Source organism: Sinocyclocheilus rhinocerous, unplaced genomic scaffold (assembly GCF_001515625.1).
Source record: "Sinocyclocheilus rhinocerous isolate Xijiao unplaced genomic scaffold, SAMN03320098_v1.1 scaffold1406, whole genome shotgun sequence".
NCBI classification, from domain to species: Eukaryota; Metazoa; Chordata; class Actinopteri; order Cypriniformes; family Cyprinidae; genus Sinocyclocheilus; species Sinocyclocheilus rhinocerous.
In genome coordinates, this window is record NW_015647095.1 from 1637389 (window position 1) to 1659523 (window position 22135).

Below are 22135 nucleotides of genomic sequence, written 5' to 3' on the forward strand. Positions count from 1 at the left end.
CCGGCCCTCCAGGACCGAGTTTGGGCACCCCTGGTTTAAAGAATGTTGGTAACCAAACAGTTGCCAGCAGCCACTGACTTCCATAGTATGTTTTCCCTACTATGGAAGTCAATGGCTACCAGCAAATGTTTGGTTACCCATTTTTTTCAAAATATCTTCTTTTGTGTTCAACAGAAGACAGAAGTCCATACAAGTTTAGAACAACATGAGGTTGACTTAATGACCAAATAATAATAACAAAAAAAATTGGCTGAACTTTAAACCAGTGATTCCAAAGCATTTTTTTGTGAGCTGAACCACTTTGACCTAAAATATTTATTTCAAGTATCTCCTCAGATTTTAAGTTAATGTTTCAATAATTTAGGAAAACATTCACATGGTTAAAGTTCAGTTAATGACTTCAGTTAATGTTTACATGACATGCAGGAAAACAAACATTTTTTAAGTATTTTTTTATGGTTTTTATTTACAAAAACAACATTTTTACAGTTTTATAATTGTATTAATCAGTTTTTCATCAAGTCGTAAACCCCTTGCAGTTTCCTCACAAACCCCAGTTTGGGAAACCCTGCATTACTAAATGGAAGGTGTCTTGACTGAATCAATTACAAGTAAGAAGATTGCCATTGATGCTCCAGGTGACCTCAGGGCTGGGAATGCCATCAGCCATACATTCCAGTTTGACGGTCTCTCCCGGGGCATATAGCTGGCTCTTTGGTTCTTTAGTCCAATATGGGGCAGCTAGACCGCAACAAAACACAAACTAATCACGAAAAGTTTCAGCCAACAGTTATATACAACCTTCTGAAAGGGAAGCGAGGTAGCAAAAATGACAAGCCATGGATAAATGGCAGCAAATGTTTGGTTACCCATTTTTTTCAAAATATCTTCTTTTGTGTTCAACAGAAGACAGAAGTCCATACAAGTTTAGAACAACATGAGGTTGACTTAATGACCAAATAATAATAACAAAAAAAATTGGCTGAACTTTAAACCAGTGATTCCAAAGCATTTTTTTGTGAGCTGAACCACTTTGACCTAAAATATTTATTTCAAGTATCTCCTCAGATTTTAAGTTAATGTTTCAATAATTTAGGAAAACATTCACATGGTTAAAGTTCAGTTAATGACTTCAGTTAATGTTTACATGACATGCAGGAAAACAAACATTTTTTAAGTATTTTTTTATGGTTTTTATTTACAAAAACAACATTTTTACAGTTTTATAATTGTATTAATCAGTTTTTCATCAAGTCGTAAACCCCTTGCAGTTTCCTCACAAACCCCAGTTTGGGAAACCCTGCATTACTAAATGGAAGGTGTCTTGACTGAATCAATTACAAGTAAGAAGATTGCCATTGATGCTCCAGGTGACCTCAGGGCTGGGAATGCCATCAGCCATACATTCCAGTTTGACGGTCTCTCCCGGGGCATATAGCTGGCTCTTTGGTTCTTTAGTCCAATATGGGGCAGCTAGACCGCAACAAAACACAAACTAATCACGAAAAGTTTCAGCCAACAGTTATATACAACCTTCTGAAAGGGAAGCGAGGTAGCAAAAATGACAAGCCATGGATAAATGGGGAATTAAAAGCAGCATTGAAGAAGAAAAAGCAAGCTTTTCAGACAGGTGATAGAGCACAGGTTAAAGTAATGCAAAAAGCTTTTACCAAGCAATAATACACTAATAAGTTCACACTGTAACTCTTGCCTGAGATTGTTCAGTTTAATTTTAAGTTTTTTTTGTTTTTGAAGTCATCCTCCCATAGATGTTCGCAAGTTCACACCCCACATCTAAATCTAAATCTGGAGAGGATGTGATCTGGCAGTGTGAAGCATACAGTACCTTCTACAGTGACGCTGTAGGTGTGAGTGATTATGCCTTGCAGATTTGTGGCGGTACACTGGTACTCGCCGCTGTCAGACTCTGAGATATTCTTAAAGCGCAGAACTCGATCATAACTATCTTTGGATGTGCGGGACTCAGACAGGACTCCATCTTTCCTGATCCACTGGATATTGGGAGAGGGGCTAGTGAGTAAGAGAGAAGGATGTAAACATACTGGACACTTTTCAAGGAAGTAACTCTCAAAGACACACAGTCAGAGCAGGTTTGACTTACAGGCCCTGAACAATGCACTCCAGGTCCAGGTTTTGGCCGCTGAGCACCAGGTAGGAGCTGCGGGAGCCAGTGGGTCGCATCATCTGTGGTCTTCTGTTACGCACCACTGAGTTAGCTACAGATACAGACAAAGACGGAATTATTGAGGGAAACGAGGAGAGAGGGCATGGTAAACAATTACAGCTGCAGTAAGTGGGTGTTCACACAGGACTAAGACTGGGCAAAACAGCTTAATATCTCAACATTTTTTATGACATTAGACAGATAGACAGAATGAAAAACAAAAGAATGATAAATAAATAAATGGACAGACGGATGGATGGATGAATAGATGGATGGATGAATAGATGGACAAACAGAACAAAAGAAAAGATGGATGGATGGATGAACAGACAACAAAAGAAACAATAAATTAATGGACAGAAAGAACAAAAGAAATGATGGATAGATGGATGAATCATGATTAATGGACGGATGGACAGACGGAAAAAGGGAAAAGATGGATGGATGGATAGATCCGTCATGGATGGATGAACTGATAGGAAATGGATAGACAGAACAAAAGAAACAATAGATGGATAGATGGATGGATGGATGGACAGACAACAAAAAAACATGGATGGATGGATCATGATGAATGGACGGATGGACAGACTGAGCAAAGAAAATATGGATGGATGGATAGACAGACAGGATAAAAGAAAAATTGAATGAATGGACAGGCAGAACAAAATAAACAATGCACGGATGGATCATTATGAATGGCCAGATGGACAGACGGAACAAAAGATAGATAGATAGATAGATAGATAGATAGATATGCAAATTAACCACTGAATGAAACAAAAGTAACTTTTTGCTTTTATGACTGCAAAAACAGATGGATTGGGAAACAAATTACGCTCTTTATGATATGAAGATATGGCAAATTCAACATGCATAAATGATCTATATCACCAGCAAAATCATTTTAAATTCATTGTGAATATCCCATATTTTGCCCATCCCTACACAGGACCTTTTCTTTCACTCCATCTGTTCTGTTAGTCTATGTGTATATATACACCAAACGAACATCTTTGGTTTCACTGAGTCTCACTGTTTGTCAGTGTTTTGCATCATTGGCATTGCATCTTAAGACATTTTAAAAAATAACTCAATGTCTTGCTCGTTCCCCTCTGTTCAGGCTAAAAGTTTTTAAGGGCAAGCAAAGGTAGGTCAAGGACAGCCAGCATCCTGTCTTGATGCTTACAGGGGACAACAGTGAGTTTGATGGGCTCTTTGAGGACGATGATGCGCGCGCTGGGGAACTGAGTGTTGCAGGTGTAGTCCTCTCGACTGTCTGCCACAGTCACATGAGAGAAGTACAAGTTTCCATCGCGACCCTGAATCACACGCTCGTTTTGCTGAATGTGCCGCAGCTCTAAGAGAAAAAGACGTAGACATAGATGCATATATATAGATATTGCTGAGATATGGTTCATGTTTAACATGGATAAATCAGGATAAAAACAGACTAACTCTTGTCCATCCAGTGGATGACCGGAGCCACAGTGCTGTTAGGAGGATTACAGGGAAGCACCACACTCTCTCCATCCTCCACCTTCTTCGTCACCTTCTTCTCCTTCTGTAGAGTGGGAGTGTCTGCAAGAGAACAGAGAAGAGAATTAATCAAAATTGTACTACCGTTAAAAGTTTTTTTTAATGCTCACCAAGGCTGCATTTATTTGATGAAAAATACAGTAGTTAAAATAACTAATTTCTACTGTAATATATTTTAAAATGTATTTTATTCCTGTGATGGCAAAGCTGAATTTTTATCTTCCATTACTCCGGTGTCTCATGATAGTTTGGAAATCATTCTGATATGCTGATTTGGTGTTCAAGAAACATTTCATATTATTATCAATATTGAAAACATTTGTGCTGCTTAATATTGTTGTGGAAACCCTTATACAATTTAGTTTTTCAGGATTATTTTATGACTAAAAAGTTCAAAAGAACAGCATTACAGGATTATTGTAGTTCACTAAAACTAAAACCATAAAAACTCGCATTACATGAAATAAATAAATAACTTTAACTGAAATTAAAAATTTTAAATATAATAAAACTTGAACTTATAATACATATATAAAAAACTTAAGCTTATTTTATTTTAGCTAGTTGCCAAGGCATTCTCATTTTCATTTAATATTATGTACTAAAATAACTAAAAATATAAACTAAAACTTATACAGTATATATACACACACACAATTACAAAAACACAATATAATCACTAAAAAACTAAATTTCCAGGGACTACGGATGTAAAATAGCCTTGGCTAATTCTGGTACATTTACAGGAATGTTTTATTAATGTACAATGTCCCTGTCAACTAAATAAATAAATTAATTAATTAAAACGAAAATAAAAACAGAAAATACAAACAAATCTCAAAACATTAATAAAATCTATAATAAAAAAACTCAATGATACACACACATAAACAAACACACACACACACACACACACACACACACACACACACACACACAATTAAAAACGAATACAAATTCCAAAAACACACAATAAAACAATCAAAAAACGTAAATTAATTAAAATGTAAAAAAAAAACAGAAAATACAAATAATTTCAAATTTTTTATAAAATCTATAACAACAAATCAATCATGCTAAAATAACACTGCAGCACTGATTAAAAAAAGAAATCTTTTGTAACATTAAAATGTCTTTATTTTCACTTTTGATCAATTTAATGTAACCGGACTAAAATTATTAATTTCTTAAAAAAAAATTTTTTTTAAAAACTTTTAGCTGACCTTAAACTTTCAATCTCAGTTGTGTATGAAGAAGTTTTAAAATCACAGTTTACAACACAATTTCAGATACATTTTATCTTGTGAGAAACCGGAGTGTGTTAATTAGCTAGCAAGTAATTATCCACAGCACAGCTGACGAAACAAATGAACACCAGAATGCAATTAAAAACTACATAACTAGTCCAACATTATTCAGAAGATGCCTTGGCTTGTCATGATATGAAATAGGTGTGTGATGATGCACATATTAATGTGGCCAGCCCCAGCTGCGAGTGGAGTTCATAATATGTGGGCTATTGTTAGCCCCGCTCATGCTGAGTACTCTCACTTCCTGCACATATTAATCTCACGAGTGGTCGTCCCCGCTGACACACTTACACGACTCGCACTGGTTTCTGAGGTAACCGTTGTCAGGGAAACTGGCAGAGAGGTCGGGATAGCGTAAAGGAGACAGGTAGATTGCTAGATAGCTAGTCAAAACAATTGTTTTGTTGTTGTTTTTCCGTACAAAGTGTTGTTTGATAGCTAATTGGGAAGCAATTGGGGATTTTTATTCATTCGAACTGCTAGTGTGACTGGCACACACAATGAGCTGTAATTTTCCTCTAAATGTAATTTTGTGCGTATGACACAACAGGGGGCAGGGGGCTTGATTTTGGGCTGTTATCTGCTGCACGCCAGATTTTCTCTACAGAAAACTCACTGCATGTGGTAACGTCAGGATATCAAACAGGCAGTCATAAGTGTGTCGCTTTATAATGTTGCAGTGATGAGAGCGACTTACTCTCTGTGACAATGCGAGCCTCTTTAGACATCGCCGTGCCGAGAACGTTAGACGCGTAGCAGTTGTATCTGCCCTGATATTGGTGAATGGGTCCATCTTTGGCTGTCAACGAGAAGGTCCCAGAATCTCTGGACACGGAGAGTTCAGGGTCTTTAGAGGGGTCAAACTCCACACCATCTTTCACCCAGCGGAACCTAGCAATGAAGCAGATAAGAAATAAATAACAGTCATTTTTAACATGACAGAGAAAAATAACATCCTTAAATTAAATTGCTATAGCAATAAATCATTTTTTTAAATTAATAATAAAATATATCTAAAAACTGTTCAACAGTTTGGTGAAAGTAATTAAAAAAAAATGTTTTTTTAAAGGAATTATTAGCTACTAGCCTACTACTGTTCAGGAAGGATGCATTCAATTGGTCAAAAGTGACACTAAATACATGAATATTGCTACCAAATACATGAATATTGCTACAAAAGTTTTCTGTTTCAAATAAATGAAACCATATTAGAATGATTTCTGAAGGAGCATGTGACACTGAAGACTAAAGTAATGATGCTAAAAATTCAGCTTTGCCATCACAGGAATAAATTACATTTTAAAATATACTACAATAAAAAAAAATATTTTTTCAACAATAAACATTTACTTTAAATTGTAATAATATTTCACCATATTACAGTTTTTGCTGTATTTTGATCAAATAAATGCAGCTTTGGTGTGCATTAGAGACTTCTTTCAAAATCATTAAAAACTCTTATTGACTCCAAACTTTTGAATGGTAGCGTATATAATGTACTAAAATAGAATCTATAATACCTTATAATACACCTTAAAAAAACTTTTTTTAAATAACTGTAACCACATTTACAATATGTGACCGTGGACCACAAAACCAGTCACAAGGTTAAATTTTTTGAATAAATAAGCTTTCCATTGATGTATGGTTTGTTAGGATATGACAATATTAGGCTGAGATACAACTATTTGAAAATCTGGAATCTGAGGGTGCAAAAAATTTAAAATATTGAGAAAATCGCCTTTAATGTTGTCCAAATTAAGTTCTTAGCAATGCATATTACTAATCAAAAATTAAGTTTTAATATATTCACAGTAGGACATTTACAAAATATCTTCATATGATCTTTACTTAATATCCTAATGATTTTTGGCATAAAAGAAAAATCGATAATTTTGACCCATACAGTGTATTGTTGGCTATTGCTACAAATATACCCGTGCTACTTATGACTGGTTTTGTGGTCCAGGGTCACATATATTATAATGTTCAAATATATATAGCTAAAGGAATAGCTTGATTGTAATTTAGAAAATGTTCTGGTAGGTCTGTTCTTTTTTCTTTTGGATAAAATAGAAAAAAAGATACATTTACAAATCAACAGACATATTTAAAGCTATTTAAATCATGTTTAAAGAGAATTAAAATGTCTATTTATGCTTGAATTCTTTTAATATATTTACATTTTTATTTAATACTCTGAATATTGATTTCTTCATTTTATTTTTAAGTGTCACTCCTAGTCTTAAATAGCATATAGGCCTCAAAGCTAACAGACATTATCAGACAGCTAACAGACAAAACCAATTTTGATTTTATGGCATCTTTAAAAGACATAATATAGTATCATAATGCACGATAAATTTAAATGTGTATCTAGGAAATGGTTAGTATAATAGTGTATTGCAACAGTGGTTACAATTATTTATGAAAATACAATGCAAAATACAAAACAATATATAAAAGCATTATATACTGTATAGGCTTTAAGGAAACTGTTACCAAATTATGTAACTGTGTTGCTATGGATACTAACGTGGGCGGGGGATTCCCAGTTGCCTCACAGGTGAGTGTGATGTCATCTGCTGAAAAGGTGGTTACAGACTCCGGCTGAGCGGTGATCACTGGGGGGCTTTTCACTGTGGAGAGAGTACACAATCACACAGCAAACATTCAATTAACCAGTTACATTTCTGCGAGCTGTGAACTTAGCAAAGCAACACCCTAAAAATAGAAATAGACTTCTATTTTCACAGAGCTATAATAACTTCAGCTCATTTGTTAGTCACTTCAGATGTGGAAAGGGAAGGCATATTAGTCACAGTAGTTAAGCAGTCGTTCCGTTGACCTGCTGTAATCACATGACACCAATATTCAAAACAGCTTAATGATCCGCTGCGCCACTGACTTCAGTGAAGTTTCCCACTAAACCTCAGCTCTGTTCTGAAGCAAGTGCCCCTGCTTCTCACCAAAGCACACACTCAATTAGATCCAATCGGCATATGCGGGAAATGGAATATCATGCATGTCATTAGAAACTCCCAAGTGAAAAGAGGGAAATGAAGAGCGCAGTGTAAAGCATGCAGAGGTAATACATGGAGATTAGGTGAGCCTGAGATGTTCTCTAAGTGTCGGTTGTTTTACGGATGAGTGGCCTGTGAAAGCATCGAGAGCAGGAAGAAACTGAGACTAGAAGAATGAATAAGAGCAGTAGACAGCGAGAGCATAAAGCATTAGTGATGTAATCTACGGACAGAGTCACCGAGGCTATAAACAAGCGCTTATACTAGACAAATAACAACACTGATGTCTGGGAAAGGGTAGAGTGATCCTCACTATGCAGTTCAGACTTTTACATGGCTAACTATCTATCTGTCTGTCATCCTTCCATCCATCCATCCATCCATCTATCATCTGTACAAATCATATCTCTGTCCAGCCGTCTATTCATCATCCATCCATCCATCCGTCCGTCCGTCCGTCCGTCTGTCTGTATTTGTCTGTCTGTCTGTCTGTCTGTCTATCTATCTATCTATCTATCTATCTATCTATCTATCTATCCATCTATCCATCATCTGTACAAATCATAGCTATCTGTCCAGCTGCCAAAAATTAATGTAATCCCTGGTGATGGACCAGCTTATGGACCATTAACCATTATAACTGGGAGGCATGTCCATCTCTCGTGCCTTTACGGAAGATAATCATTCATATTAAAAGATTCATGCCTTAATGCACCCTTGAATTCTGCACAATCATTCCTACACTTCTGAATATAACAAACAAATTTCTCAGCTGATCGGTTTTGGCTGTTGCTGCAGGCTGTCTTCCGTTATTGGAATGAGTCCGGGAAATTTTAGTGGAGTAGAGTTAGTACATGCAAAAACATTATACATGCCAGAAATACTCACAATCTCTTATTTTGTCTGTCCATTGAGTCAGCAGGGGGGGGGGAAATAAATCTTTTTAGATTGATCTATCTATCTATCTATCTATCCATCTATCCATCATCTGTACAAATCATAGCTATCTGTCCAGCTGCCAAAAATTAATGTAATCCCTGGTGATGGACCAGCTTATGGACCATTAACCATTATAACTGGGAGGCATGTCCATCTCTCGTGCCTTTACGGAAGATAATCATTCATATTAAAAGATTCATGCCTTAATGCACCCTTGAATTCTGCACAATCATTCCTACACTTCTGAATATAACAAACAAATTTCTCAGCTGATCGGTTTTGGCTGTTGCTGCAGGCTGTCTTCCGTTATTGGAATGAGTCCGGGAAATTTTAGTGGAGTAGAGTTAGTACATGCAAAAACATTATACATGCCAGAAATACTCACAATCTCTTATTTTGTCTGTCCATTGAGTCAGCAGGGGGGGGGGAAATAAATCTTTTTAGATTGCAGTAATGCACACCAACAACATGCACTCATATGTATTTTACACACTTAGAAGCATGGACACACATACACATAAACTGCACCTATATATCTATCATTCTTAAATTAAGCTAATTACAACACCCTTCATCTAACTCAAACCTCTACAGACACCTTTGGCATTTTTAGATTTTAATTAAGACACTAATTGTCCCATTTCTGAACCATTTTTTCAAAAGAGGATTAGAAGTTTAACTGGATATGCAAGGACTTTTCCAGAAATTCGGCACACACAAGTATAGACACACATTTGTTCTTCAGTCATGGTGTGAACTTTCCTTCGACTTCAATTGTTTTCTGTTTGAATATTTTTTAAATACTTATATTTTCTATACCCTACCCCTCACAGAGACCATTTAGCATTTTTAGATTTTCATTAAGACATTATTAAATGTTTATTAGGCTGTTTTCCTTATGAGTTGGCTCAGGTTTTTACTATCCTCATGAGGACATTCAGCTCCAACAGTGAATGCAAAACCTGACCTTCACACACATCGATTATATTAAGCCTTTTCTTAATGAAACACATGTTTGTGATGGTATGATTACACTGTTTGGAGGCGAAACAAAGAAAACACATGATGCCAGCTCAGACACCTGGAATATAGATCAGCTGGCCAACAAGAGGAACACTAGAGATAACAAGATGCTGGCAAAGCAGAGCTAAAATAAACTCCCTATCTAGCCATTTTCCTTCCTTGAATTCAACCACCCTTTTGCAAGACTGCTTGGTCCTGCAGTCCCAACAACTTAATAAGAAAACAAACATGCTGAATGTCATGAGACAGGATCAGAGAATTAGCAGAGAGCATATGGGACAGACCCGGTCAGGCTGTGTTTTCTGGCTGAACATTTTAATGTGGGTGTGTTATCGATCTCATTGGTCACATCCATGTCCACATTTCCTGTTTAAAGGTCACTAATTGAAAGTCAAGAGAAAGCGTGACCTTTAATGTAGGTGTAACTCTTCACTGACATCTCATTCTGGTGCATTTCTGTTTTGTAGTTTTCATCTAGTTTTTCTCCTTTTCTTTGTGTGTGTGTGTGTGTGTGTGTGTGTGTGTGTGTGTGTGTGTGTGGGGAGGGGGGGGAGAGAGAGCTGCCATCGGATTGAGGGAAACACTTCAGAGAAAGTGTTAAAAGAGGGAAGATCCGCGCTCATCTGATCCGGTCATGGAGTTCTACACACACGCAGTGAACACGGACACAGAGTACCTGCTCTGGAAAACATGGGTGAGGAATTCTGGGATAGCAGCCGCTTCCTGCCGCACTTTGTCGTGTTGAGGAGATTTGAGTGACTTTAAATGTGTTCGGTTCTTCAGTTCAGATCATCCTGATTATGTGATTCGCAGCTTAAACTGACAATTACTTGCTTTAAAATAACAAATTATGTTTGGAGGGGCGGGAAAGAGAGATTCTCTGATACAATGATACATAGCTGCAATCTTAAATTGCAGATGTACAATAATAGCAACAAACCCAGTGCTGTTTATAGCTTTAGGAAGCTTGTAGCAGCTGCTATGTTTACAGTTCCTGCTCAGGTGCGCTTCAATCACTGCATGCTTGAATGTCCTTTCTAATCAGGCCTGTACTAGGCACTCGAATCAATAGTATAATCAATTTAGCAATTAAATTCAGTTAAAACAGCTCATTCTGCACTTTTTAACCATAACAATATAACATAGCAAACATTATAATATTGCAACAATCAATGCAAATAAAAAAAACACTCACCATGCACATGCATATTGAATGCAATGTAAAATCCTGTACTCACATTTGGATGGGATGTTGATGGTGGCATTCCCAGGCCTGGGAGCCACGGATAGCAGGAGGAGAGGGAGCAGGAGAGCAGCACATCGCCCCCTGCTGCCCACCTGCTGTTGTGACGTGGCAGGCATTGCACCTGCTGACAGGCACAAACACAACGGGCAGGAAAATCTGTGATTATCCCAGTCAGAGAAGAGCAATCTTCACTGTTTCTTCTTCCTGTAGGTTTCTCTCAGGTCCACACCCTCCCGATGCACTCTCACTGCAAGAGAGGAGAGAGAGAGTAAGGGAGGGAGGGGCAGGAGGGGGAGACCCACGTGTGTAGAGAAAAACCATTCAGACCTCCACATGGCCCAGGACAGAGGGAGCCAGAAAGACAAGAGACAAAGGACAGAGTGAGAGGTCGAGGAAGAGAGAGGGGTGGAGTTGGGGGCACAGTAAAAACCAGAGGTGCATATGTTGTGAGCATAAAGAAGAGCAAACCGTAAAGCATGGCATTAGCAACACCAAGGCCACAGATTAGATCTGGGAATGCATTAATTGATAAAAATGTACTGAACGTAATGCAATGTAAGTTGCTTTGGATAAAAGCATTTGCCAAATGCATAAATATAAATCTAATGACCAATTATCACTAAATATAATGTGGTGGTACCGTGGTAGAGTGATGGTATCAGACGGCAATACCATGGTGCACAATAATTATCAAATTAATGTCATTTACAGTACACTGTAATCCGCAGTACTTCAAAAAAGTCCAGCAACCATGGTAGTACTTGTGTACCAAGTGGTAGTACCAAGTGTTTGTACCACTTGTCTACTACTACTAATAATAATACAATAATAATAAATATTATTATTGTATCTGATATTGGCAGAGTAATATCAGAGCTTACCTTTTTACTCTATAAAAAGTTTTTTTATATTCTCTATAAAATTAAGTTATCAGTCATAACATTAAAATATTCTGTATCAGCTAAATCTTTATATCAAGGCACTTCACTATTTAAAGTGCCTTGATATTATTCCTAAAAGACTCAATACAGAGCAAGACATAATACATTCAATTGATATAAATACCAGACGTAATTTTATAGATAAAGTGACCATAAGTGCAAGCACATGGCAAATTGTTCTTATCGCAATCACAGATCCACAGTCATCTCATAAAGCAATTTACTCAATGCATTTCCTCAGCAGACCTTAATGGTCAGGGCCATTAATACATAATGATGAATGAAGGCCGGTGGAAGATGAATATAAAAAAAATGTCTGGGTCTTTTTGAGGAGCCTCTTTAAAAGAGAAGATAAGCATCTATTAGAGCAGCTATCGCTCACGCCACAGGCTTATGAGATACTCTGCAGGAGGAGTTCTCCATCTGTATTTGGGCCTGCCAAGTGACACCACAAAGACCTGCGTGTGTGGCTCCATTTATCAGCACTATCACTGGATCAAACAACAGTCCTTTTTCATTCACAAGCCTTGATCACACTACTGTACAAAAACAGTCATCTCATAAAGCAATTTACTCAATGCATTTCCTCAGCAGACCTTAATGGTCAGGGCCATTAATACATAATGATGAATGAAGGCCGGTGGAAGATGAATATAAAAAAAATGTCTGGGTCTTTTTGAGGAGCCTCTTTAAAAGAGAAGATAAGCATCTATTAGAGCAGCTATCGCTCACGCCACAGGCTTATGAGATACTCTGCAGGAGGAGTTCTCCATCTGTATTTGGGCCTGCCAAGTGACACCACAAAGACCTGCGTGTGTGGCTCCATTTATCAGCACTATCACTGGATCAAACAACAGTCCTTTTTCATTCACAAGCCTTGATCACACTACTGTACAAAAATGAGCTCCCCGAGGACGTGATAAAAACTTCAGACAGAGAATGAGGATGAAATGAAATAAGGAGCGAGAGGTGGATATTTTTGTTGGCTTGGGTGCAGCGTGTCTGACAGCAGCTGGCAGCTATGCATATCTTTAGCTGGGCACCGCTGTACCCTCCTGGTGCCAAACCCTGGAGCTGAGTGACCTTGGAGCGGAAGGAAAGGTTGAAGGAGGAGTAAAGCATAATCTTTCATTCTCCCACACCCTTGCACACACACAAAGATAACCCTGCTGAAAAGACTGACTCGGACTAGCATGAATTTCCAAGCTGTTTCATGTAGGTGAATTGGTGTAGCTGGTGGACAAGCATCACAGGGTTGGATCACAGTCCCCTGAGGCCCCCGAGAACAGGTCTCCACCCTCTTCCCTGCCACCTCTGCTGCCTCTAGTGGAAGACCCCATGCATAAAACATAAAATATATACTATTTTGTCAAAATAAATTAAAAATACAAAAAAGAAAAAGAATATGATTTCTGTCAGAATTCGGTCTAAAAGTGCGGTCACAAAAAAACAGACCCTCATCCATTATCAATAGTGTAGTGATGTATGAAACACAGAAGTCACTTTCAAACTAAAGCTACTGTATTTTCCTGAAAAAAAGTCACACCAGGTCAAAATGGTATTGTTGAGAGATGTTGTATCAGATGATAAAAAACATGACTTGTATTTCAACAATAATGGTAAGGTCAACATGGAAAGTCCTCAAGACCAGCTTGAACCTGTTGCGAAATTTGTGTGGGAAATCATTTAGATCACTAGATTCCACCCTCAAAAATGAACTATGCATAGCTAAACTTTAAATATTTAAGACTTGGTATATAGTAACCTTAAATATTTTTTTAATGTTCCGACTAATATCTGATAAATGGGTCAATCTAAAATTCCATACAATTTTGTCTAAATACATTAAAAATAAAACTCTAAAAACTAAAATCAGTCATTTTTAATGCTACAAGTGAACTGAGGTATCATCACAACATTATAATGTACAGTATGAAAAATGGATATAGATTTTGAGATTTGCTAAAAATTACATTTACATTTACTAGTGTTTTTAGATGATGACTAGATGATGGCAAAGTTCATCTAAATGCAAAAATAGTAGAAATAGGCGTGCACAATTAAATATCCAAATATGCGACCCTGGACCACAAAACCAGTCATGAGGGTAAATTTTTTTTAATTGAAATTTATACATAATCTGAAAGCTGAATAAATAAGCTTTGCATTGATGTATTGTTAGGATATGACAATATTTGGCCGAGATATGACTATTTGAAAATCTGAGGGTGCAAAAAATCAAAATATTGAGAAAATCACCTTTAAAGTTCTCCAAATTAAGTTCATAGGAACTTCCTTTCCTTATTGCTACAAATATACCCGTGTGACTTATGACTGGTTTTGTGGTCCAGGGTCACATATGGGCCCATATATATCTTATATCAACCAAAACCGGTAAATAAAAAATCTGATATGGAGGCAAAATCATGCATCCCTTATTATGGTCTTGCTGCTGACAATTCCTTTGTGGACCAAGAAAATTTAGCTGGTTAAACTATTCAAGAAGCCTGACACCAACACATCAGCATCCCAAATATAAAATGCTGGTCTTTTCAACCAAGAAAAAAAAAAAAGAAGTGATATTTAATGGAAATTTTTATAGCTACTGGAACATTTGAGTCAGCATTCGAGCCCACGTAATGTTACTTACAGGTCACATATGGAAGATCATACACAATGTTGGTGTAGCACCTCAATCCTGGATTACGTGGCTCATTAAACACAGTCACCTCGAATCGGCGCTGTGCCTGCACATCTCATCGCGAAGGCAAGAATTAGAGGAGAGAAGAAAGGAGGAGGAGCAGAAGGGGTGATAGAAGATGGCAGCCGAGACAGTAATCCCTTCCTCCATTAAATCACACAGCTGCCCAATCAATCAGTCACCTTTCCTCTCTTTTCGTTCTCCAGATTCAATGATATTAGTATGAACTGATCAGAGGGGGAGGGGAATTGCCAGCAGCCAATTAGATGCCAGGTTAGCCTCAGTTGGCCTTTAACAAATGCCATCAAATGAGGATGAATCGAGTCGGGCCTGAAGATTTCATTGGCACTGAGAGGTGCTGAGCGTAGTCCGATTAGCCCTGTCACATGGCCGCTCCGGAGGGAGCCAGCCGCCAATCAAACCGTGTCCAGTAACGTATGATCAAGCAGCAGCCACTAACTAGTTGACCAAGTCAAGCATGACTGGCTTGCAGGGAACAGAGGAAGAAAGGAGGGTGTGGAATCGAAAGGGAGTGTCACATATCCATGAAATGAGCTCTAGGCACTACTTGAACCCCAACATGCTGATAAGAACCTTGTCTATCACGGCTTACATGGCCTCTATTGCTGATGTGAGGGAGATTGACAATGGTCAGGGTCTCTCAGCGCCGCTGTGCAGCTGCTGGTGATAGTATCTAATCCTGTCACCTGCCTCATTACTGAAGGTCATAGACTAAACGTCGCTGATGCCCTGCAGTGGAACAGAACAGATGTGCATGCAAAAAAATTAAAAATAAACAATAATAAACATAGCATGCTTTCAGCGCCGCAGAGAATTGATGCACCATTCCACATAAACAAACTCTGTAATGTCAACCCTGAAGCAACTGAAAAACAACCAATTATCTTTGCGAAATGGAGCATGTCACTTCACTCATAGCATATACTGCTTGAATTTCAGTGGAAACGTGAATCATATCATGACAGAAAGTTGATGTAATCACAGCAAAGGCTGTGTTGATCATAGCGTTTATTTCTTCTAAATGCAAGAACTTTGGAACGAGACAAGGATGGTTTTTATTTAAGTACATTGATAGTGAGAAAGTTGTATATTTAGAAGGCTATATAAGGAGGTTAATATAATCTTCAGGGGACCAACTTTGCTGAATACTGTATTTCAGGAGCTGAGAGCTGTAAACTAAACAACTTCTTTGTCTGGTATCCTTATTCCTGGATTATGGTAGAATTGTAGAAGTGTAAATCCTGCCCTTATTTGATCCTGAGGTTATCCGATCATACTGTAAATGGGCCTTTAATTCTACTGTTATACTGATGGATATGATGGTTCTATTATGAATAAATTGTCTGTATTTCTAACATTGTTGAAGCCAAAGTCTCTAGGATGAAGTCATACAATTTATGTTTTTGAACTATTGAATAATTGGCCATTCATTCTTTACTCAAGAGTGTGTTTAGGCATTGTTCAGGTCAAATTAAAACAAAATAAATGTATTTATTTATTTAATTCTTATTTTTGTCTTGTCTAAATCTCTTCAGTTATTTTCAAAAATAATTAGTGGTCTCAATATATTTGGACAGTTAATGCACGCAGAAAAATGTTTGAATGTCAAAATATCAATATACTGTAATAATAATGTTGAAAGAGACTTCTTTCAACATTAACATTAAAAAATATTACAGACCCCAAACAGTTGAACAGTAGGGTATATATTGGGCCACTGTATCTTCAACATAAACAACCGCACAAATCGTGGTCATGTGAATTACAAAGAAGTGTCTCAGTTGTCTATTTCAGGCTGCAAGAAAAACCAGCAGGAGACCATGTAGACTTCACTGTTTTAAGATCTAATATCTCTTATCTGTTCTTACATCATCATATGCTTGCATAATTATTTTCCCTGCACCCCCAAGCAACTAGTGAGAATATGTATTCTAACGCACTCATTTAAAATCAGAAACAAAAAACTGCAAATATTAATCCACACGCAGACGATTTCTTCAAACAATACCCTGCGTTGTGCCGTTTTGCAGAACCGCAGCAGCACTAAGAGTGTTTATCCAGTGAAAGTCATCTGTACAGTATGTGTTTATAAGGGCTGGGCTCTGTCATGCCTCCTCTTTAAATATTTACCACCTCCGACTGTGAAGATGCGTGTCAAAGACTGGAGGAGAGAGAGACGGAGGAGGAAAATAAATGAATACATGCTTGGCCTCCACCCTCAAGACCTCCCCGAGGGTCTGTCTGTCTGGAAAGCCAAGCGACAGACAGCAACAGAAACACAGATCTGAAGGCAAAGAAAGAGGGACTGGGAAAAAAGAGGGGGAGGAGATAGGTGACTGAAGGTAATGGGAAAAAAGAGGAGTGGCAGAAGACAAGTAGACATAGAGGGGGGCCTGTAATTTGCAGAGACCCCCTGCAGGGTAAATTATTTATAGCCTGGCCTTCCCTGCCGGTACAATTTGCCCTGAATTCACCTAAATTCATAATTCATATCAGTTTGTTCACCATATATTTGGTCCGCGACTAGACTGGCCCTCTCTGTGCATTCAACTGTCTTCTTGAAGGCCAGCATCTAATTTGCATGAACCTGTTGCAGGTAACTCAAGGGTTAAGTTCATAAAGCAAGGTAGAGGGAAAATAATACTAGTACACCTTAATACGAATACACCTTATCCAAGGTGACAAGCTCCACACAATAGTGTGCATGGAATGCTAGATTACAGATTACATTGATCTCATTACGCTCAGACGATAGTAGCGAAAGCAGCAATTATTGCTCGCTAATAAAAAGTCAATATTCTGTGGAGAGCGTGCAATGACTGTCTTTTAAACATGTGCACCAGTGTTTACTAGACCACAGTGAATCTATGCCATTGCTGCTGAATCTTTATCAACAGAGCAAAATAAATTATATTTACCCGAGTTGTTTGCAGTCTGTACTGAATGTGACGGAGTAAAAAAGCATGAATGGCGATATAATGGCAAGAAATAGCTTTCAATTAAGACGTAAACAACAAACACTGTGACCATTGTACTGTAGTATAAATCATGAACAAATGACTCTTACAAGCCGGCTATTTTTAAGGAATCTAGAGCTTATAGTGCATCTGTCGTTCCAAAATAATTTATACTTAAAAATCAAGGTGCTTAAAAGGTTCTTCACAGCGATTCCATAAAAGAACCATTTTTGGTTTCACAAAAAAACATTCAGTCAAAGGTTCTTTAAAGAACCATCACTTTCTTACCTTTTTATAATCTGAAGAAACTTCTTTCGCCACAAAGAACCTTTTGTGAAACAGAAAGGTTCTTCAGATGTTAAAGGTTCTTTATGGAACCATTTAGACAAAAAGGTTCTTCTATGGCATCTTGAAGCACCTTTATTTTTAAGAGTGTACCATAACATTACAGTATCAATATAATACCATGTTCTGTTCATCACAATTGGAAGAATTGTTGTAAATTTTCGACACATGGCCGACAGAGCTCTTAAATCTATACAATTCTATTATATACTATATTATATTATATTTTAGATCACATTTCCTTAAAACATTGCATGACTAAATATAACTTATACATTTAAGCTGAAATAAATGCAGCTTCAAACCAAATAAAATTTCATAAGCATGTACCTTGGCAACTTCTGCACACTAGTTTATGAACGGTTTACCAAAGTGATGTACGTGTTTGGAGTTGTTTAAGATTCTGATATTTGAGGTGAGCACACACACATATTAGAGTGTGTGCGTGCTGTGAAATAGCTGTGGTAAGTACACACTAAGCTGCTTGTGAGTAACTACTGGCATTTGCTAAAACGTCACTTGACAGCTATTTCCTGAACTTGTTTAGATTTCTTTACCCTTTCGGAATGATTCACCCATCCAAGAACAAGCATCTACAGTATAGTACAGTCTTTGTGTAGTTGTGAGCTGCCCTCTGGATATGAAATGCCTTGCTCGTTTAATGTGTGTGTGTGTTCTTGTTTTAAAAGCTAAGATATCATTGTTTGTGAGTACATTTTGTACCAGAATATGCCAGTGCAAGTGTGTGGTCTTCTACAAAACACCTAAAAGGTCAATTATATGAGTGTTCTTACATTGATATATCTGTAGAAATGTATCAGAGAGTTTGCTTGTAAGCAGAGGCTCTGGAAGGTCTCGGAAATACTGCTTTAGCATGTCGGCCACGTCATAAGCTGATTGGCCCTCGTAGTTGACTCCGCCCCCACCAGCGCCACATGACTCGTTCATTTGGCGAAGGGCTTGGATACGTGACTTCACCCCTGATTTCCTAAATAGCCCAACCTGTAGAGAAAGATGGTTAGACATTTAGTATAAATAGTAAAAACACTTATGCCTGAATATGTTTTGAAGTTGCAGCTCAGTTGCAAAATGTCTTTAATTACAGGTTTTTAAAATTATTTATTATATTTTGACAATTAATTTGCATTCTCTCTCTTTCTTTTCCAAACTGACAGCTAAATAGATGGATTACCGGTGTGACCGCAAGTTTTCCATAAACAGGAAAGGCATCTCTAAGAAAACTCCCTACTGCTTCTTACATAACCCAGTTACAAAGACTGGAAAAGTCTAAACGTGCAACTATTATGTAAATTGCAAAGCAGTTTTTTTTTCATTTGACACCAGAGAGAGAGAGAGAGAGAGATCTGTCTTTAGTCCATAGATAATTTGCTTTCTCTTAAACACCCTTGGAATGGAATGTCAACCATGTGGCTAACTTTGGTAATATGTAACTAGTAGATATATGGAAAACTTCTTTCGCCACAAAGAACCTTTTGTGAAACAGAAAGGTTCTTCAGATGTTAAAGGTTCTTTATGGAACCATTTAGACAAAAAGGTTCTTCTATGGCATCTTGAAGCACCTTTATTTTTAAGAGTGTAGGGCGTTCACAGCAAATTTTAATAATCGTTCTAAAAGGTTATCATTATAATGATCATTTTTGTTGTGAACGACCCTTAATTATATGAAAAGAGAAAAAAAACAACAACAACACTGACAGCCAATCAGCAGTCAAGCCAGATTCTTTTTAGTGAATCAGAAATATTCAACACAACAAGTGTAATCTGATTCCAGTATGAATGACACATTTTATGAAGTTCTTTTAATGAATAGTCCTAAGGTATGAATTGCTCTGTCTAATTCACCTGAACGTTGCTGAATCAACTGAGCTGGAAGTGTTTTTTTTTATTTTTTAGATTTATTATTATGTCCACATTGAAAGTTTTGTGTGAGTATCAATACTGACTAACTGTCTACATTATTAAGTGTAGAGAAGCATGAATTGGGACTACTGCAAAAACAAAACTCTGTAAATCATGGGTCTGAAAACAGCAACAGAGAATCTAGAGTATAAGCTATAAAGGATAGGACAACATTTCTCTGTCCTTTTTATAGGAGCATGAATGGGTCTCTTTGACTCTTCATCCCCTGATGTTACACTTAAAGTTGAGCTTTTCTTCACACAGCGACATAAGCACACACTCCTCTTTGCTTTGCTGCGGAAAGTTCTAAAGTGCACCCAGATCACCACATTGCTGACTTGAGGCAATATTTCTCTGCTTTATTGACTTGACATCCTATGCGGTTTACCCAGGGGTCCTCCTCGCATGGATGTGGCCTCGCATCTTCATAAAGGCCTCTGATGTGTGCCGACAGCACCAGAGCGCACAGGAGAGCAGAGAGCCGCCCTAACCACCTGACAACTGACCTGTATCTTAGATCGCTACTGATGCGATGTTTGCAGAACACCGAGTCTAAGACTTTTTTTCATAATTATTCTGCTTCTTGCTTTCTACAAACCCTCGCTCTTCTCACAGTTTCTCTGGGTTAAGGGTTAATATCAGAGACATAGAAAGCTGTGGAAAATAAAGGTTGTTAGAGGGGCTACCGCCCACTCGCTCCATCCCCGTTACCATGGCAACGGGGTATCCACAGCATCTCCTCCATACATGGACATACAAATTCAGTTATTCATACGCACACACACACACACGGGGAAACTATAATGGAGGGATGTAGCATACACACCACTAGCTCGCAACACAAATCTATCTGATGCTTTTCAGATTATGCTCTAACCACACTCAATGTCGACAAGATGACAAGCATCCAGGAAAAATATTCACTCCCGTTGTCTTTTTCCATGTTCCATGATGCAGTAGCCGTCAGGTTTATTTATATATTGATGTTTTTTCCCTTCAGACACAATAAAAACAGAAGGAATAAAAGACATGGTGAATAATTCAAATAAAGAAGTGTGTTCATTAAGACAAGAAAGGTGGGAAAGGGGGTATAGACATTTCTAACACAGCTCGAGGGGGAAGGGAGAGAGAGGAGAGATGAGGGAGGGACGGAGACGCCTCAAGATCAAACGGATTCTGATTGAATATTAAAAATTTATCTGATGGTTATACAAAGAGAGCAAGAGAAATGTGGGAACATGGTGTCTAGAAAATGATGACAGCATTTAGAGAAAATTAACTAGGGGAAATTAACCAACTAGAGAGCTTCAGTTTTATCTAGCCGACACCAACATATGGCATAGCTGTAGAGTCAATGGGTTTGTTAATGAATGTGTATACAAAGGTCAAGTTAGCAATTTATTACTATTATTAGTTACATTTATAAAGCACTTTTTTTCATAGACTCAAAGCACTATATAAATGTAACCTCAACCACCATTTTTACTGATAAATCAATCAAATATATCAGTAAAATGAAACTGATTGCAGGTTGGTCAAATGTATATTTATATATATTTACTAAATTAAATAAATATATAAATAATAAAAAAACACATAAAATAGAAATTGGATGCACTAGGTAATTTAATGACCTAGTTGATTTAAATTGATATTCTGAGCACATTTTACCAATTACAAACCACATCAATCTTGATAACTACTATTAATTTTGTCTTTAGTCATTTTTTAAATTATATATAATTGTCCATGAAGGATGGAAGTGAAAAATGCCTAATATTCAGGTGTGCATAATTAAGCAGGTTTTCTTTTTCCAATAAAATGAGGCAAAAAAAAAAAAAAGATTTAAGTCAGACTGAAAAGTCAAAAATGATTAAGATTGATGTGGCTTGGAATTTGTAAAATGTGCTTGGAAAAAAAAAATATGATCAGAATATCAACTTGCATAATAATTATAAACGCACTGTACATATATATATATTAAA

The 22135-nt window shown here is 37.3% G+C and overlaps 1 protein-coding gene across 1 annotated transcript in view; it reads right to left on the bottom strand.

Annotated features, from left to right (window-relative positions):
- The window catches only part of LOC107708848 (neural cell adhesion molecule L1-like), a 63216-nt gene that overhangs the window by 12268 nt on the left and 28813 nt on the right, over positions 1 to 22135 (bottom strand). Inside the window, exons 2-10 of the mRNA XM_016513204.1 lie at positions 11258 to 11512; positions 9382 to 9396; positions 7571 to 7673; positions 5732 to 5925; positions 3644 to 3766; positions 3375 to 3545; positions 2123 to 2237; positions 1847 to 2031; positions 1342 to 1473 (exon numbers count right to left, since the gene is read on the bottom strand). Coding sequence (XP_016368690.1) covers positions 1342 to 1473; positions 1847 to 2031; positions 2123 to 2237; positions 3375 to 3545; positions 3644 to 3766; positions 5732 to 5925; positions 7571 to 7673; positions 9382 to 9396; positions 11258 to 11381 — 1162 coding nt within the window. The 5' untranslated portion in view covers positions 11382 to 11512. The remainder of the gene's footprint in view (positions 1 to 1341; positions 1474 to 1846; positions 2032 to 2122; positions 2238 to 3374; positions 3546 to 3643; positions 3767 to 5731; positions 5926 to 7570; positions 7674 to 9381; positions 9397 to 11257; positions 11513 to 22135) is intronic.